At 35.6% G+C, this 21054-nt stretch overlaps 2 protein-coding genes across 8 annotated transcripts in view; one reads left to right on the forward strand and one right to left on the reverse strand.

Moving 5' to 3' along the window:
• LOC109046020 (NACHT, LRR and PYD domains-containing protein 3-like) overlaps positions 1 to 21054 on the reverse strand; it is a 435468-nt gene that overhangs the window by 205790 nt on the left and 208624 nt on the right. The gene's annotated exons all lie outside the window — the stretch shown is intronic.
• Positions 4382 to 21054, forward strand: part of LOC109068380 (NACHT, LRR and PYD domains-containing protein 12-like) — a 32436-nt gene continuing 15763 nt past the window's right edge. Inside the window, exons 1-4 of one of the 7 annotated variants that reach the window (XM_042743719.1) lie at positions 4415 to 4474; positions 12821 to 12868; positions 12949 to 13035; positions 13349 to 13524. In XM_042743719.1, the coding sequence (XP_042599653.1) occupies positions 13367 to 13524 (158 nt within the window). In that variant the 5' untranslated portion in view covers positions 4415 to 4474; positions 12821 to 12868; positions 12949 to 13035; positions 13349 to 13366. Of the gene's footprint in view, positions 4475 to 10077; positions 13036 to 13340; positions 13525 to 21054 lie in introns of those variants that run through there. The other 6 variants (XM_042743695.1, XM_042743726.1, XM_042743703.1 and 3 more) reach the window with 6 other exon arrangements.

Here is a 21054-nt window from a genome sequence, read left to right on the forward strand (position 1 = left end):
TTTAAGGATTAATCTATATTTAATTTATAATTTAGTGCTTGATAACTTCAATTTCAATTTCTGTATATTTCTGCTGATGGGCACAGGTAAATATTACATATATTATAATGGGTTTACATAAAGATTGTTTTAAGTTCAGTTTTTTTAAGGTATAATTAATGTTAAAATTGATATCACTCAGTTATATTGTAATGTTGAATGGCTATAATCAATGGTTAAATATTAGGGGGAAAAAACATTTTAAATCAGTAGTATTGATATCAGTGATACTTGCCATCAATAAAAAAAAAAAAAAAAAGACGTCAATAAAAAAAATAAAAAAAAAATATCTTCATTATGTTTTTACAACAATCATAAGAATAAATAATAAAAAATATCAACAAAAAAGTATATATAAAAAAAAAACTGTAATGCTTGGTGAGATCAGTTGTGATTAATTAATTTCCACATCCATTGTGCCAATACCGAAACACTCCTCCCCGATGTGCTTAAATGACTACCGCCCCGTAGTACTCACACCCATCATTATGAAGTGCTTCGAGCGACTGGTTCTAGCACATCTCAAGGACTGCCTCCCACCCACACTAGACCCACACCAATTTGCCTACAGTAAAAATAGGAGTACAGATTATGCTGTATGCACAGTGTTGCACTCTGCACTCACACACTTGGACAATAACAACACATATGTACGGATGTTGTTTGTTGACTTCAGCTCAGCATTTAACACCGTCATTCCCTCCAAGCTGACCACAAAACTTGGAAACCTGGACATTAACACCTACCTCTGCAACTGGATCATGGACTTTCTGACCAACAGGCCTCAGCATGTTAGGTCAGGCCACACCCAACTCACCACCATCACACTCAACACCGGTGTACCACAGGGCTGTGTGCTGAGCCCATTCCTTTACTCCCTTTACACCCACGACTGCAAGCCTGTGCATGGATCCAACTCCATCATTAAGTTTGCAGACGACACCACGGTGATTGGCCCCATCAGTGACAACAATGAGACCTGCCACATGGTGCGCTGACAATAACCTGCTCCTTAACACCAGCAAGACAAAGGAGCTCATTGTGGACTTCAGGAAGAAGAAAGGAAGCACGCATGACCCCATCCACATTAACGGGATGGTTGTTGAACGTGTCTCCAGCTTCAAGTTCCTGGGAACCACCATCTCGGAGGACCTGTCCTAGACTACAAACACCTCCAGCCTGGTCAAGAAGGCTCGCCAGCACCTCTTCTTCCTTAGGACACTGAAGAAGAACCAGCTGTCTTCAGCCATAGTGGTTAACTTCTACCAGTGTGCGATCGAGAGCATCCTGCTATTAAGGACATCCAGAGGAAACGCTATCTACATCAAGTTCGCAGCATTCTTAAGGACTCCTCTCACCCTGACCTCTCACGCCCTCCGGGAGGCGCTTCAGGAGCCTCCGGACAAGGACCGGCAGATTCAGGAACAGCTTTTTCCCTACAGCTGCCTGCTTACTGAACTCTGCCCTCTGACACCCCCCCCCCTGCCCCACATACACACCAAACACACAGACTCCTCACCCCCCCTCATCACTACATCTGATTTATTTATTTACAAACAAGCAAAAACAGTAAACTTGTTAATTACTTGCACTACTGTCTGTTCATCCAGAATACTGAGTAATCCATTTGCACACAAATATTTTCTATGCACTTTTTACTGTCCATTGCACTAGTGTAAATGATGTTCATATGTTCATAGTTTCTGCTTATAGTGTGCATACACTTTTACATAATCCATCTGTACAGTATGTTCATAGCACACCTATCTGTATATCATGCTGATAGTATTTAAAAATCTGTAAATTACGTCCATAATACTGCTTTATCTGTATATTTATTGTACATTTGTAACATATTTGTAGACCTTGTATATTCTGTACTTACTGCTTATTGCACTTCTGGTTAGATGCTAACTGCATTTCGTTGCCTTGTACCTTACATGTGCAGTGGCAATAAAGTTGAATCTAATCTAATTTAATCAAGATTAATTTAAGCAATTTAATTAGTTTTTTTTTTATCGATTGCAAAGTATTGTATCAAACTGAGGTTATTCAAATAAAGGAATATTTCCAACTCGGCATAAAAATTAAAAAATGCCTGTTTTTTTATTTTTATTATTGAATCACATACTCGAGGTTTGAATCCAATGATTGAATAGCATTTTATTGTAGACAAAAATGTGAGATTAATCTAAATTAACATGCTGTACCACAACTCATAAGACTGGTAAATCTTGAGCTGTGTGCATATCCATGTTTGGCTTTTGACTGTGGTGACACCAGCAGCACTTATTAAATTAGGAGCTAAGAGCACTGTTTCAGAAACCAAGAAAAAAGAAAGACAAGGAAGATAAGAATGATGAAACATATCAGACTCTACAGAGGCAAAGTAAATCAGTGTCTTCAGTGCAAAAAAAAAAAAAACAAAGATGGACAGTACAGTAGATTCTGTGAGAAACAGGAGGTCTGAAAGTCAGTGTATAGTGCTGTTTGCATCTTCTGACCTCTACACTGTCACTGTTTAGTGAATGCAGCTATAAAAATGTGTTTTTCCAGCTTAGTTCTCAAAGATTGTTGCACTTTATAATGACAATTTTACAACTCTTATTGTAATTATTTTTTGTAATACTGCTTTACTGGTTTTAAATGTCTGAAATGAATTAATCTTCCTTGCTGCTGTTGTAGCCTACATACACTTCTTCATTGAACTAGTTTTGAATTAAATGTTGCATTTTCTGTATTTGACAGAATCAGAAAGAGCTTTATTGCCAAGTGTGCTTGTGCATACACAGAATTTGTTTTAGTGACATAAGCTTCCAGTACACAGAGACAACAACAACAACAACACACAGACAAAAAAAATAAGATGAGAATAAAAGATACACATATGTAAATATAAATAAACAAAAATGTAAAAAATAAATTGAAAAATAATAATTGTAATGCTTGGGTAAGATCACTTAACATTAGAACAGCCTTCTGTCTGTGTGGTCTTACTGGTTTTCATAACTTTCTCTTTAATTCTCAAGCTCTGACTCGTTCACTAAACTGAGAATCTGATCAGAGCTCTCACTCACACTGACGTGAGGAACACACCAAACACACTAAACTAGCCACACCGCTCACCCACCACCGGCTTGTGTGTCCTGGCTGAAGTCATGAAATTAAAAAAAAGTTTGATTTTTTTCTGCTATGAAGTATCTGCACTGTTTGCAAGACTACCAAAATGTATCATTCACAATGACTGTTTTAAAGCTGTTGTAGTAAATCCAGAATGGATGTTGCCATTACTCAGATGTGGAAGTGTTTCTTCCTTGTAATCAGTGTTTGAGTGAGTCTGTGTTTCATTAAAATCTGTCTTCAGCAGGATTCATTGTGAATGTGTTGTTTTATACTGCACTCATCGAGTCTAACTAAAGGAGACACATTGTATTTCTAAAGGTATTCATTCTGCAGTCCTTAAGTCTGATCTAGCAGCACAACTATATGATGAGATGACACTCTTGAATTAAAAGAACAGGTCCCTGTGCAGCTTTTCACACTGTGTGCGATTATTCACAGAATAAAGCAACATTTTTTGTTTTTTGACAATTTCAAACATATATCTACTGTCTAAACTGCCAAATAAAAGTTTTTGCTATGGCATTAAATGCATATAAATATACAGTTTGGATTGCAGATATACATTTAAAATTGTTTCATTATATAAAACAATGTTATCTTGTTTATATGACATATAATTACACTTAGTTTATTATTATGATTTCACAGTCCTAATAAACCCTACTGTCTTTGTAGTGCAGGGTGTTGTCATGTTTGTGTGTATTGGTTATATTCTAATGAGCATTGTGACATCACACTGTCCTCGCAAACCGTTTTGTCCTCAGAATTCAGGTTTCTGTCTCCTAGGACATATGTCCTTGTAAATCAACAAAAAATCAGGATGTTGTATATCTTGTTTTATAAATGATATATAAAAAAAATAATTTAGAGTTTTGATGCCCTGATTTTTTAAAGCATTTACATTTTTTATTTGAAAGCTCTACTATAAAAGGAAAGCACAGTCCCTATAAACCACCATTTTTTTTCTGTTTTGAAGAAACTGTCCTTACAATGCATGTCTTACCTGTATAGTGTAGGTAGGTGTGTGTGTGTGTGTGTGTGTGTGTGTGTGCGCCGTGCGTGGTGTGTTCATGTGTGTGTGTGTGTGTAGGTTGTGTGTGTGTGTGTGTTGTGTGTGTGGTGTGTGTGTGGAAGAATCTGTGCAACTACAGCAATAGAGTTTCCCTGAGAATTAATCTTTCTAAATAAGGAACCAGATCTGTGTGTGTGTGTTTGATTTCTGACTGTCATTCTTCTGGTTCTCATGTCTCTTCCTGAAAGAAAACAGGAAGCAGGTTACAATTCAGAGGAGAAAATAGAAATATTGTTTGAGGTGAGTGTTTGATCTTTCTTTAGTTATTTTCGTGTATGAGTGTCGTCTTAAGATGTGTCATTGGTCACTTTGAGCTTCTGAGAGTTTAATGCTGTGTTGAAGTCATTTTGATGATTTTATTTAAAGCTCTTGATGTCGTGATCAAACAGATGATTACAGTGTGTCTTTGTCCAGTGAATCATGGAGAGCTGCTCATTCTGAGCACATATCACATTGTGTTGTCACAAACCGTGAAATCACTGTGCAAAGTCAGCTGTTTCTCGTCGCGCTCATTTTACCTGTTTGTTAGTGAGTCGTACTGTGATTTCAGTATTTCTCATCATGCACAGAAACTGCTCACTGGTCAACATCTTCTGTGACTCTGCAGTGACAGTTCTAGTACGATGATCTCTATAACATACTCATTTAATACAACGACCAGCATTTCTACTTCAATAATGTTTACTTCAGTTCACACTGTATATGTTGAAAGCAACAAATTTATAGAACATATAAAGAACTCCGCAATATTGAAAACTCCCATTGCACTCTCATATAAAGGTATAGTAAAGTTTGTTTGCTTTAAATAAGAGATCCATTGTCTGTATAAAGTTTGAAAAGTAGGACTGAATATCTAATAAATGTATATTTAAATGAATCACACATACTCTGTGCTTTCATGGCATGTGCTGAAAATCCCCAGTTAACTATAACACAAAATCACTTATCTACTCCACACAATAAAGTTGTAATATAAATAACCGAAGCAGTTGGAACATATTAATGATGAGTTATTTCTACCTGTACTTTCGATTTCACTATGTTTACCTCGTTTCACTTATATTGAGCTGCTGTTTGTTCACAATGAACGTAAGACCAGTTAAAGTGCATTTTTACACTGCAGGAACATCTACATGTGAGTAAAGTACACTAGTGTAGAAGCTGCAGGGTCAGTTCAGTATAGGTTACGTTCACACGTGCAAGCTAGTGCTCAATTCAGATTTTTTCTCAGATCCATTTTTTGTGTAGCTGTCACATTGTTGTTATAAATGTGGGCAATATCAAGAGCTGCAAAATACTTGAGTGATTTTACTTGATTATTTTACTTAAGTATTATTTTGTTGGATTTGTACTTTATTCAAGTACAATTTAAACTGGTTACTTGTACTTTTACTTGATTACATTTCTGGAGAAAAACAGTACTTTTTACTCCTTACAATTTTATTTCATCTTAAAAAGTAAAAAGTACAAAGTACACACTGCTCCGGGTGTGTGTGTGTGTTCACTGCTGTGTGTGTGCACTTTGGATAGGTTAAATGCAGAGCACGAATTTTGAGTATGGGTCACCATACTTGGCTGTATGTCACTTCACTTCACCTCATTTCATTTTTATTTTATCTTATGCACAACAAAATGGTAAACAGAAGTTTAAATCTGCGTGCTCGATGTGAGAACCAGTGATCATTGTTTTTAAGCATTAAAGGGTTAGTTCACCCAAAATGGACCAAAATGTATTTTCGATGCTTCAACAAATTCTAACTGACCCTCTGATTTCACATGGACTACTTTGATGATACTTTTCTGGACATGGACAGTATACTGTACATACATTTTCAATGGAGGATCAGAAAGCTCTCGGACTAAATCTAAAATATCTTAAACTGTGTTCCGAAGGTGAACGGAGGTCTTACGGGCTTGGAACGACATGAGGGTGAGTCATTAATGACATAATTTTAATATTTGAGTGAACTAACCCTTTTAAGCACACACACTTCAGTTGTGACTTTCATCAGGTAAATGTCTGGCTTCAAAAGTTTACTATCAAATCTTAGGAAGCATACTGAGGTAGTTGCGTTGTGCAAAGTTGCGTTACCCAAAAAGTTTTCATTATTCTTTCTGTTTTGAAAGAGCCATTAACTGTGTAATATATTAGCTAAATGCTCAATATTGCAAATAAATCAGTGATGAGAATTTGAATACAATTAATATTATTGTGGGAATGCATTTTTTTATTTTATTTTTTATTAAATGTTACAAATCTGTTAATAGTCTGTTTAATGCAATAGTCTGTATTTAAATATTTTAAATAAAGTTGTACTTTTTTACTTTTACTCAAGTTTGTTTTTGGCCAGATAAATGTACTTTTAAATGAGTAAAAATTTTCTGTATCTGTAGTTTCACTTGAGTAAAATTTTAGAGTACTTTTTACAACACTGCCAATATCAGATTTCCAGCGTGAACAGATCATGGTTCTGAACTGACCCACATATGCAAAAGAACAATACGAACAGGGTTTCCAGGCTTTCACAACAAAATCTGCCCAATTGCTTCTCAAAATTAGTCCAAAACTAGCCCAAACATGTTCAGGGAGGTAAACATCACGTTAGTGGGGTTGTGTCAACCCATAGAGTTGAAAAACAAGTCACGGCAAAACTGGAAAAGCAGCCTAAATCCGCAGGGAAACTGTGGATTTGATAACACTTGCGCAGCACCTTGTCATACGGAAGTAAACACGGAGGACATAAAGTAAGCGATTATGCGTTTATTTATAGGTGTGATCTGCCACAGAAGCCAGCGAATTATGCACAGGCATTTCAAAATAGAGACAAGGATGTGACAAAAAACAGCAGAGTTTTGAAGCTTTTATGATATGAGCCCTCATGTTTTGTTTGTATATAGAGTTGTCACTGTAGTTCTTATGAGTTCTGACACATCACTTTGATTCCACTGACTACCTTTCGCAACTGTCTTGATGACTTTGGGTATGTTAAATCTTTGAAGTGTCTCCCGTCAGCATGGAATTATGAGAATGTTGATCTAGATTGACATAAAAGTACCATGAAATACAACATGACTGTTCACACTGCAGTCGTATTTCAAAACATGTGACATGCATTGGATTTAAGTGAAGTGAAAGTGAAATTTGTGACATTTGCCAAGTATCGTTACCCATACTCGCAATTGGTGCTCTGCATTTAACCCATTCAAGTGCACACACACAGCAGTGAACACACACACACACCGTGAACACACACCCGGAGCAGTGGGCAGCTATATCCAGTGCCGGGGAGCAACTGGGCGTTCAGTGCCTTGCTCAAGGGAACTTCAGCCATGGATATTGAGGGTGGAAGAGAGCACTGTTCATTCACTCGAGACTCGAACCTGTGACCTTCTGGTTACAAGTCCAACTCTCTGTGTAAAAATCAGATTACATGTGGTTTTTGCTGTTCACACTGTCATGACATTAACAGATCTGAGTCACATGTGAGCAAAAAAATCAGATTTGGGACACATTTGCCTGCAGTGTGAACGTACCCTTACATTTCACCCAGTCACACAAGAAAGAAACAGAGCTTCACTGTTTAATGCAAGAGTGTGGGATTCGCATTAAGAGAAATCTTCACCTTGCAGTCTACATCCTAGACAGATAAAATGATAACCTATAAACTGAAGGCTATTTTATGTTTTTAAAATGGTCTAACGGATCAGTGGCCCTCTAATTCTTTAATCATTAGTTGTTGATCAAGATTACAGGGGGGGCTACAATGGTGTTTAATGTATTCAGAGTTGTTCACAGTGTTTAAGAGTTGGAAAATGATTTGGACGAATGACGGAGAATTTCTGTGCCGAAAATCTTACTTCCGGGTTGGTACAAGTTTCGTCTGTTTTTTTTTTTCGATCGTGGAATTAATGATGTAGACGATGGTGGAACTTCTTATATGAGCATTTCTTTCGGAAAAGCGCGCCCACGCACACGTCGACCAGAGGAGAGCGAAATTGGCGGCGGCGCTGCATAGGATTTGTTCGAGAATGTCTCCAAATAAGTGTGTTTTTGGATGTGAGGGAGCTCCAGGAGCTCGGCTTTTTCCGGAGAGAATCGGAACGCTGTATTTTTCTTTTATAAATATGATAAAACTAAAGACTTTTTGGAGACATGAAGGATGCAGTACTACTCTACTCAAGATTAACATGAGATTAGGTGAAACTGTGTATGTTATGTACCATTTAAATGGATATTGCTGTCATGAAAAAACAAATTCGCTTATACAAAAATTTATGCAAAATTGTAAAATATGCTAAATATAATATTGTACAAAAATAAAGTGATAGACTGAGAATAAGACTGCAGTTTCCCATTTTGCATCTGCATAAAGTGAATTGTTTTAAACATGCAACAAACTAAATAAAACCAAACAAGATGTGTAATAAAGAAAAATATTTAGACAAAAATTCTTCCCGTCCTGGGTTCTGTACTGTAGTGGGAAAGCAGCCCGGGACATGATATTCCGCGTGCTGGTGGAGGAAGAGTCCTGAAATAGGCGCCAGGTATGAGATGATGACCAGACAGGGATAAGTCACTCACACTGAATGTATGGAAGGTTGTTTTAATAAAATTAAAAAGTTAATTGAGTCTTTTTCTTTTTCTGTGAGATTGTCTCACAGACTTTTTTGTGTTTATTTCTAAGAAGAAAACAAAAAACAAATGCAAGCTATAGACTCTGTAAAAAGTCTGTATAAAGCCTGAATTTTGAGATGCAATCTTCCAATAGGAGGAATTATGTCAGAATTGTGAGATATAAACTTGCAATGATCCTTTTTCTTTTCATTTAATAGCAGAAAATATTCTGTTTATATAAACTCAGAATTGCAAGAAAACAGTCAGAATTGAAAAATGTAAACTTGCAATTGTAAGAAAAAAGTTGCAGTTGTTATTTCTTTTTTAATTCTGTGCCAGAAATTGGCTATCATACATTATGAATACATTTTATAGAAGAATAGCAATGCACAAGAGATCTGCTGCATCATTTAAAGATAAGTACAGAGAATGCCCTTCTCTGTGCCTTGATTTATCGACCTCCCTATTATAATAAGATGTTTCTGGAGGAATTTTCAAATTTTTTTATCTTCTATGGTACCGTATTTTGACAAACTATTAATTTTTGGCAATTTTAATGTACATTTGTGTTGTCCCTCTCATCCTTTGGTTAAGGAATTTCTTCAAATTATTGACTCGTTTAACCTCACTATGTCCATCACAGAAGCTACTCATAAACAAGGCCACACTCTTGATTTGGTGATTTCAGCAGGTCTCTCTGTCAGTAATATAGATATTGATGAAATCTGTGTATCAGATCATAAGCCAGTATTGTTTAACACTGTACTCAATACTTTAAAGGTTAATGTTAAATCTTGTGATCGTCCAATCCGGTCTGTTAATTCGACTACATCTAAACATTTCGAAGATGCATTTTTTTAGTGATGCTTGCCTCACTGTGTCTTCATTTTCAGAGATGTCTATTGATGATCAACTTGATTATTTTAACACTCTGTGTGGTAATGTTTTGGACATAGTTGCTCTATTTAAAACTAAGAAACCTAAGTTAAGGTCGCGACCTTGGCTTAACAAGGATACTTGTGCCTCCAGACAGGAATGGAGGAAAGCTTAAAGAAAGTGGAAGAAAGATAAGCTCCAAGTATCCTATGAAATTATGAAACATTGCATGGTGAGCTACCAGCACTCTGTTAAGGCTGCTAGGGAAAAAAAAAATATATTTTTCTAACCTGATAGCAAAAAGCATGCTCACAGTCCATATGACTCTGTTTAGTACATTACATAATGTACTTAATCCAAATTCACTCTCATTTCCTGATGCTACACCTACAATTTGTGATTCATTTTTTTTTATTTTTGGTGGATAAAATTAATACTATTCGTTCTTGTATCCCCAAGTTTGATATGAACGCACCTGCTAATGACCCATGTTCGGCCTGCTTAACTGAGTTTGAGCCTATTTCTTCTACATTTCTTGTAGAGATTTTCAATAAAATGAAGCTTTCTTCTTGCTCCTTGGATGTGGTGCCTCCACGTCTTTTTAGGGAAGTGTTATGTGTACTTGAACCTTTTGTTTTAACCATTATAAATAGCAGCCTATCCCAAGGTACTGTTCCATCAATTCTGGAACACACAGTAGTGAATCCACTCCGCAAAAAGGCCAGTTCAGATCCTTATATTTTAGATAACTATAGTCCAATTTCAAAATTACCATTTTTATCAAAAGTAATGGAAAAGGCTGTTTTCCATCAATTGATGGTATTTTTAAGTGAGAATAATTTGTTAGACAAATTTCAGTCTGGTTTCAGACAACATTACAGTACAGAGTCAGCTTTGCTGAAGGTGTTGAATGATCTTTTGCTTGCTGTGGATTCGGGTAACTGTGCAGTTTTGTTCCTTCTGAACCTCAGTGCTGCATTTGATACAATTGATCATGCTATCTTGCTTGAGCGGTTGAGTAATTGCGTAGGAATTCAAGGTACAGCATTGAATTGGTTTACATCGTATCTTTCTGATAGAACATTTTCTGTGGAGATTGGGAATTTTTCTTCCTCTTCTGTACCATTAACTTGTGGCGTACCTCAGGGGTCTATTTTGGGCCCGCTGTTGTTTTCGCTGTATTTGCTCCGTTTAGGATCGATTTTTTCGAAAGCACAATATTCCATATCACTTTTATGCGGATGATACACAGGTGTATCTCCCTTTAAAAAATGGGGATAATTATGACATAAAGTCTTTGTTGAACTGTCTCGAGGAGGTAAGAGGCTGGCAGCTAATTTTTTAACACTGAATGACTCTAAAACCGAAATTGTAGTTTTTGGATCACCAGCTTCTAATATACAGATTAAAAAACAACTGGGTCCTTTAAGTGAGAATTCTCATGCTTATTCCAAAAATCTGGGAGTGATTTTTGATAACGGCCTTAAATTTGACAAACAATTTAACTCAGTGGTGAGGAGTAGCTTTTATTATCTATTGCGAAATTAAAAGCATTTTTAACAGTAAAAGATTTGGAGACAGTGATTCACGCCTTTATTTCATCCAGGCTGGATTACTGTAACTCGCTGTACCTTGGGGTGGCTAAGTCTTCCTTATCCCGCCTACAAATGGTACAAAACTCTGCCACCAGGCTTCTTACTGGTACTTGAAAGAGGGAACATATTTAACTTGTTCTTGCTTCGCTTTACTGGTTGCCGGTTGAATACCGTGTCAAGTTCAAGGTATTGTTGTATGTGTTTAAGGGGTTATATGGCCAAGCTCCTCAATACATTACAGACCTTCTCCAGCAGAAATGTTCTAGATCCTTAAGGTCCTCAAACAAGTTGATGCTCACTGTGCCACGATCTAGACTGAAATTAAAAGGTGATCATGCCTTTTCTGTTGCTGCTCCGCGTCTTTGGAATGATTTGCCGGAACACCTAAGGTTGTCTTCCACTGTTGATAGTTTTAAATCTTCACTAAAGACTTATTTTTTCTCTTTGGCTTTTGGTTAAATGTAATTTTATGATGGGTTTTTATGATGGGTTACGATGTGTTTGTGTCTGCTGATGTATTTATGTATTTTATATTGTCTGAATTGATTGTACAGCACTTTGGTCAGCAGTGGCTGTTTAAAATCTGCTCTATAAATAAAAGTGCCTTGCCTTGCCTTGCACTCAGCAGCATGTGTGCTGAACATGCAAAATTTTGCTCTCTGTAGGCTATGCTTGCAGTGCAGATAGCAACAAGAATTATTTGAAACACATAAAAGATTTAAATAAGATAATATTGACAATGAACATTATATGACATTTAAAAATAGTTTTGGAGATTTGTCCTACAGTCCACCAGTGCCCATTTCTTACCCGCACAGCAAATACTGGCTAAATCTCTACAATTTTCATTTCTAAAATATTATAATTCAATAAGTCTGAAACAGATCACAGCAGTAGACCTTTATCAGTCATCAGCAATGTTTAATTTAATATGAAGCTTCCATAACGGTCATGACCGTAACACATTATTATGGTTGATAAATCTACCCTTACTAAAATGAACCATGGTTTTATTTCAGTAAAAGTGTAGTAGCCATGTTTTTTTTTTTTTTTTTTTTTATTAAATTACCGTTTGTATAACCACAGTTTTACTACAAATACCATAGTTAAACTATAGTTAGACTGGCAAAACCATGGTTATTTGTGGTCACTATGGTATAGCTGCCTGCTGTCAGAGAGTGAATGTGTGCTTTCATTCATCACCATTCTGCCATGCTCTTCTCATGTGTGCTTGTTTACATAAGTGTGCATGTTCTTTAGATGCAGCTTACAGTTGTGTTGTGCATTGTGACCAGTTAATGAGTAAAGTATTTTTTAAATGCATTCACAAAATCGGAATAATTTGTAATAAATAATTATTTATTATTTAATAATTATGGATTTAAAATTTAACTTAGTTTCAAAAGGAGCAAATATGGATCAGATAAATTTTGATTAATGTCAGGTTATATTTCACACACTTTTAAAACAATTCTCTAATTTCTCCTGCTGGTGGTACAGCGATGAACCCTTCTTACTGCTAAGTTGGTGACTGTTACCATTACTGAGGTGAGTTATTCAATCTTAAAACAAAAACACACCCATCACAGCTTGACATGCCATGACCTGCATAAACACACCCTCTGTAGGAAAAAAACACATACCATCAGCAGAACAAGAAAAGCACAGGGCAAAATGGTGTTTTTTGAGATCGCCTTTGAAAACATCACGTCACAGTAAGTTCAATAATAGGCAGTTTTATATCATATTTCATCTAAAGTTTTCTTGTGTGTATCTTTAGTACATATTAAATAGTTGCCATAAATGCTGCTTTGAGTTTGAATTTATGAAAACTTTTCTATAAAAATAAGAGGCTTTTAAAAATAACCCAGGTTATGCATTGTAACCCAGTAGTTCAGGGTGGTCATTTGATTAGTTTGACTTTTTTCTCAGTCTGTGTTTGTATGTTTGTGAAAATGATTGTTAGAAATGCCAAAATGTCCAACACAAACTAAATATGTTTAAACTGTAATCCATATAGCACAAAAGGACAATGCTAACTTAAAAATGAGTCTCTGTGAGGGGAGAAAAGAGGAGGAGGATGTTGTTCACTACCAGAACCAGAGAGCATCATCTCCGGAGCCCAGCTGTGTGTCTTTGAAGAGTGAGGAATCCATAGGGCAGCCTCCTAATCTGTGTGATGGAGCTGTGACCTTTAACCCTAGGTGAAACTATATCCTCAATTTTTCTGCAATATTTCTGTCACATATTGTCTGTGTAGTTTTGTTTTAAGTTCAGTTTCATTGCGTTTAATCCCAGTGTCCTTGGTCATTATATTTACTCATTGGTTCATTGATTAATCTGACTTGCTCCTTATTTTATAATCCATTTATTCTGTGTATCCATATTCTCTCCATATAAGTTTGGTTCGGTAGCTTGTCTGTTCTTGTCTGTCAATGTATGGTTTTGTTTACATTCCTGTTCATGTACCTGGGTGCCTTGTTCTTTTTTTTTCCTCTCTCTAAATAGACCCTTACCTCAGCTCTCCTCTTTGCAACCCCTGCGACAGTGTCATTCTCATTATTTAATAAGTAATTAGATACTGATCATTTTAGAGAAATATAGCATTTTATAGACACAACATTTTACATTTTAATCAAACATAAATAAACTTTGTCTAACTGTAATTTTAATATTGAATCTTGCTTTATTGTGTCTCGGCTGATTTTGAATTTGGTTTTAATAAAAGATGTTTCCATTCATAAACATTCTTCTTTGTGTTGTACAGTAGGTGGGCAATAAAAATGCCTACAACCACTGTGTGTACCGCCACCGCAGGGCCACAGCGTTAACTGCAAGCCAGTTAAAGTCGTTCATGAAACTACCACCAGGTGGCGCAAATGGACAGTTTGCAAACTGATTGGATTATACATTGTGTGCTGTAAACTGAGATCAAATAACAAAATAAAACAAAAATAACTTTATAATATAACATTATAGCATCCTTAAAAATCATTAGAAAATTTATTTAAAATACATTTTTAGAAAGTTATTTTTAAAACTTGAGATAGTTGTATAGGCTGCAGACTTATGCATAAAAAAAAAAAAAAAAAAAAATTACACAAAGACTTATGGTTATAAAACATTTATGAAATAAATCATTATGAAAACCATTAAAACTATACAATTTCCTTGTGTTGTATTAAGGGGCTTTCATTTTGATCTACAGGCTAGTGAAAGTTTTTGAACGAAAAGTCCTGACCTTGGCCGTTGGTCCACTGTACAAGCATATATATCTATATTTACAAGACTGCACGTTCATGGACTTTATTCGCGTTGCAATAAAAAAATAAATTAATTAATAAAAAAAAAAAACTTGAACAGAATAATTTGTGAAAAATCAAGAATAACAGGCTAAAACTGCGACATGAAAAACTAGAAATCTAACAAAAAGTAGGACATTAACTTTGAATGTTTAGATTACGTTTAAGGATGTGTGCATTATGCCATAAAAATAAATCGATTGAAAAGGTGGCTTATTGTTGCATGTTATAGGCTAGGCCTATTTCTAACACATATTTTGGCATTAGTCACATTAATGTCACAAATTATGAAAGGCTTGAAACTTACATTTTATAATTCACTTATTTCAGCAGGTCATACATATTTATTCGTTATCTGGCCTTTTTTAACACATTTTATTCCCATATACAGAGCCCATGACATGCGGAAAATTATGTCCATGAATTAAGAAATGTATCACTTTTTAACGTTCCTTTGTATTTAATAATAATTAATCCATTTAAAATAAAAATAAATAAATAAATAATATGGTTTCGCATACAGATTTGGCCGTGTGGGAGATTGGGGGAATCCCTAAAATCTAAATAAATATTTTAAAATAATTAGATAAATAAATAAATAAATTAGATAACGGCCCGAGACCTACTGGAGCCCGTTTCTCTTTTCTCTCTCGCCATTAAAATAGTTAGGGCCCGAGCACTGCAGTGCGAGGACCTTCTTGGAATTGCTCCGTTTCTTATTATTATTCTTCCGCTTCTTCTTCTTCTCCAAAGTGAACATGCTCCAAAACTCATGAAACTTTGCACACACATCAGAACTGGTGAAAATTTACATCTGACATAGGTTTCAGAAGTGGATGTGGCAAAATGGTTTGATAGTGCCACTTGTAAAATTTCAACGGAGTGTGCCTCAAGCTACACATGTGAAGCACACCATTACCTACAAAAAAGTCTCTTGGTACAAAATCCAAAACCCAGCAGGAAATCCTGTTGGGAAGTCCGTCCATTTTTGGGCAGTTTTTGCCATTTCCATGCCTCGTACTTTGACAAACTCCTCCTACAGTTTTAATCGGATCATCTTTAAATTTGGTGAGGGTCATCATAAGACCTTTGTGATGTTAAATTGTGAAGATCAAAGTTTGATGTTTCGCCGTGAAACAGGAAGTTGCTGTAAATCAGGCAAGCAATGTCCAATCTGCCCCAAACTTCACACGTTTGATAAGAGTCCTGTCCTGAACACATCAACATGCCCGTATTCGGTTATAGTCATAGCGCCACCTGCTGGCAACAGGAAGTGCCATGTTTAACACTGTTATGGACTCCTAGCAACATATTAAAAAGTGTCAGGAAGTGCTAAACTCACTGGCAACATGCTAGAAACATATTAAAACAAAAAACCATTACTAAGCTAATTTAAAAAACACACTATTAATAAAAAAAACAGGAAGTTACTGTAACTCAGGCATGCAGTGTCCAATCTGTCCCAAATTTAACAAGTTTGATAAGAGTCCCATCCTGGACACACCTAAATGCCCACATTCGATTATAGTTATAGCGCCACCTGCTGGCTACAGGAAGTGACATGTTTTACACAGTTATGGACTCCTAGCAACATAATAAAAAGCATCAACAAGAGTTAAATAGGCTGGCAACATTCTAGAAGCATGCTAAAATATGCTAGCAACACTTAGCTTAGTGTTAAAGCATGCAAGTAATGCAGTGAAACAAAACATTACTTTAACTCGTGCATACAATGTCCGATCTGCCCCAAACTTCACAAGTTTGATTAGAGTCCTGGCCTGAAGATATCGACATGCTCATGTTTTGTTATAGTTATTGCGGCACCTACTGGCAACAGGAAGTTACATGTTTTACACCGTTATGCACTATTAGAAACACAGTAAAACATGCCATTGTGTGCTACACATGCTAGAAAAATTCTCAAACATGCTAGCAACATTTACTAAGTGCTAAATCATGCTATTAATACTATGAAACAGGAAGTTGTTGTAACTCAAGCAAGCAATGTCAAATCTGCCCCAAACTTCACACGTTTTATAAGAGCCCAGGCCTGAACACATCTAAAGGCCGATATTCAATTATAATTATAGTGCCACCTGCTGGCAACAGGAAATATCTTATTTCACACTAACTTAAACATGCAATGTCTGATCTGCCCTAAACTTCAAATGTTTGGTAAGAGTCCAGGCCTTAACAGATCTTAAGGCCAATATTTCAGTTATAATCATACCGCCACCAGCTGGCAACAGCAATGTAATGCCCGACTTACCCCAAACTTCACGTTTGATATGAGACCTGGCCTGAACTCATCTTAAGACCAGTGTTGATTTATAGTCATAGCGCCACCTGCTGGCAAGAGGAAATTACTTGTTTTACACCAACTTAAATATGCAATGTCCGATCTGCCCCAAACTTCACATGTTTGGTAAGAGTCCTGCCCTGAAGACATTTACATGCCAATATTCAGTTATAATCATAGCGTCACCTGTTGGCAGCAGGAAATGCTGCAAAAATATTTACTATTTTATAAGCATATGGCCCAACATTTGATGTTCTCCTATATGCAGCTTTAATTCAGTTTTGTTTTTAATTGAAAAGTTATATTTCTTATTGTTTCATTATTAATTAATTTTGAAAAATTTTGGGAACTTTTTTTTTAAGTGATGACCAAGCGGATAGTGGCAGACGTTTGATCACGTTTGATCAATTTAGCCTTCTCAAATCATCATGACTTGTTTATAATAAAATCTGTAGATAGAACAGTTAAAGCATATTACAATGTTAGTTTAAACATTTAAAAGTGCACTATTAGGTGTATATCTAAGCGTTTGTGCAGAGAGTGAAAGATAATGCACGGAGGCTCCACTGCAATCCCTTCATTCTGTTCTTCATAACAGTGGAAACAACTTGAAGTACGCGGTCATTTTTGCTCATACAGATAAGACTAATATTTCATTCAGAACTGTAAATGGTGTACCCTTATTTTTATGTACACTCACATGAATATCAACAAAGCATTATATATATATATATATATATATATTCTCAATTCTATATACCTGTATATAAAATTCTCAAATTCTCAAATGCACCTGTATGTATATATATAGAAATATATATATGTAATTCTCAAATATATATATATATATATATATATATAAATATTTACAGGTGCATCTCAATAAATTAGAATGTTGTGGAAAAGTTCGTTTATTTCAGTAATTCAACTCAAATTGTGAAACGTGTGTATTAAATAAAGTCAGTGCACACAGACTGAAGTAGTGTAAGTCTTTGGTTCTTTTAAGTATGATGATTTTGGCTCACATTTAACAAAAACTCACCAATTCACTATCTCAACAAATTAGAATATGGTGACATGCCAATCAGCTAATCAACTCAAAACACCTGCAAAGTTTTCCTGAGCCTTCAAAATGGTCTCTCAGTTTGGTTCACTAGGCTACACAAACATGGGGAAGATTGCTGATCTGATAGTTGTCCAGAAGACAATCATTGACACCCTTCACAAGGAGGGTAAGCCCCAAACATTAATTGCCAAAGAAACTGACTGTTCACAGAGTGCTGTATTCAAGCATGTTAACAAAGTTGAGTGGAAGGAAAAAGTGTGGAAGAAAAAAATGCACAACCAACGGAGAGAACCGCAACCTTATGAGGATTGTCAAGTAAAATTGATTCAAGAATTTAAGTGAACTTCACAAGGAATGGACTAAGGCTGGAGTCAAGGCATCAAGAGCCACCATACACAGACGTGTCAAAGAATTTGCTGAACCACAGACAACGTCAGATGTGTCTTACAAGGGTGGAGAAGCTCATAGCCCAAGTTGCTTGAAGTTCAGTGTTAAGTTTCCACAGTCTGTGATGATTTGGGGTTCAATGTCAACTGCTGGTGTTGGTGCATTGTGCTTTTTGAAAACCAAAGTCACTGCATCAGTTTACCAAGAAATTTTCCTTCTGCTGAACAGCTTTTTCAAGATGCTGATTTCATTTTCCAGCAGGATCTGGCACCTGCCCACACTGCCAAAAGCACCAAAATGGTTAAATGACCATGGTGTTGGTGTGCTTGACTGGCCAGCAAACTCACCAGACCTGAACCCCATAAATAATCTATGGAGTATTGTCATGAGGAAAATGAGAAACAAGAGACCAAAAAATGCAGATGAGCTGAAGGCCACTGTCAAAGAAACCTGGGCTTCCATACCACCTCAGCAGTGCCACAAACTGATCACCTCCATTCCACACCTAATTGAGGCAGTAATTAAAGCAAAAGGCGCCACTACCAAGTATTGTGTACATGTACATTAAATTAACATACTTTCCAGAAGGCCAAATGTTTTTTATAAAGATAAAATAAAAAATGTCTTATAAAGTATTCTAATTTGTTGAGATTTTTTGTGAGCCAAAATCATCACAATTAAAAAAAACAAAGACTTAAACTACTTCAGTCTGTGTGCACTGAATTTATTTAATTTAAATTATTTAAAAGTTTTACAATTTGAGTTGAATTACTGAAATAAATGAACTTTTCTACAACATTCTAATTTATTGAGATGCACCTGTGTGTGTGTGTGTGTGGTGTGTGTGTATATATATATATATATATATATATATATATATATATATATATATATATAAAAGATAGGCCTATAAGATAAGCATTTGAACACTATATTAACCACACAAGAATTATCTGTTTGATGACACTGTTATTTTTATTATTGTGAAGTGAGATGAATGAAGAGCGCATCTGTCTTGTGCAAACATGCAATGAAAAAGGGAAGTTTGGCCTATCAGGTTAATCCATAGTCCAGTGGTAGAAGGTAGTCAGTGATTTCAGAAATCCTGGATTGTGTGTGTTTTTTTAATAATAATAATATATAAAATGATTAATACAGATGTGTGTATTCTGCAGTTCGCTGGTATGTTACACCACTTTTTTTTATTTTTAGATAGAGCATGTCCATTTCACACTAAGCAACCAGTGTGACTGAATTCAGTCCAGCTGGAGGGGGTTGGGGTTTGAGGGTAGTTCTGTATAGCTTGTGGGTGTTAAATAAAGGTGTGAATCTCTTGCTCTTTCATATGGAAAGTTTCTGATGAGCATTTCAAACTTGCAGAACAGGTTTAGGCAAAGCATCCATTTTAGGACAAATGCCTCGTTTGGTTTTGGTTTGGCTTTTGCAATTTTTGCAACGGCATACAGAGTATTACATACAGCATAATATGGTTTTGTTTTTTTTCACAGGAGACATGAGGCACCTTTGAGAGAGAGAGACAAAAGAAAATGGCCGAAAGTGTCATTTCTGCATTTCGGGACCGTTCTGAAAGCACAATTTATGCAAACATGTATAAAATGCTTTAAAAACTTTAACAGATGTCTAGAGGGAATTTAATAGGGCTGCCCCCCACGTAAAAATTTTTTAGTTACTAGTTGTTCATTTAAGTTATTATTCAACTAATTGCATGTTTATATTAAATTAACACAGTCTAATCCATAATAAGCCTTAATAAATTTTGCGCTCAAGCACACGCATTAAGTTCGCCACAAAGCACAGGCAGAAGTAGAAACAAGATGACATTTACGGTGCTGACTCTCTCCACAGACGCGCCATTAGAGAGAAATGCAACCTTTTGATTACATAATCAGATTTGCTTTGTTTTGAATTGGTTCATTTAAAAGTAGACATTTCAAGCTTTCTGTAGATATATTTCTCATGTATGTGCAGCACCCCAATTTTAAGTTATTTTATTATAAGGAAAAAGATTCAAATGAACATGAGGGCGCCTGCCTGTCATGCATGCCCATTAATAATTTTCCGCACAGACACTTGAATATGAATAGAAATAGAGCACATTTCTTTTAGGTTACAGTATGGGATCTGCATTAAAAAATACATTTTCACAAGTCTACAACCAAGACAGATGCAGTAACCTGTAAATTGAAGGAAATTTGACGTTTTAAAATGATCTAAAGGCCGATGGCGATCCAATTTGTTGATCAGTTGTTTTTGATCAAGATTAAACGGATGCATGACTTATTAACTTGTTTAAATAAATCTCTTTTGCATTAAATAATAAAGATACAAAGCAGGTTAAGTTAAATTTCATTGTAAAAAATAATTATAAATTTGCTGTAAACTGCAAATAAGATTGCAGTTTCATATTTTGCATATGCATTACAAAGTTAATTATTCTTTTTACATGCAAATTATACAAAATAAAACCAAACAAGATTTGTGATGAAAATAAACTATGTAGACAAATAAGAATAAATGTTGCGCGTCACACTCAGCATCATGCGTGCCACGCAAATCTTGCACTCTCATATTTTAAGGAATATTATACACTCCTGTATTTAAATGCGGCTAGAATTTTTTATTTTTTTTTACTTTAACTGTAAAAAAGTAAGTAAAGGTG

The sequence above is a fragment of the Cyprinus carpio genome, chromosome A4 (assembly GCF_018340385.1).
Source record: "Cyprinus carpio isolate SPL01 chromosome A4, ASM1834038v1, whole genome shotgun sequence".
Taxonomy (NCBI): Eukaryota; Metazoa; Chordata; class Actinopteri; order Cypriniformes; family Cyprinidae; genus Cyprinus; species Cyprinus carpio.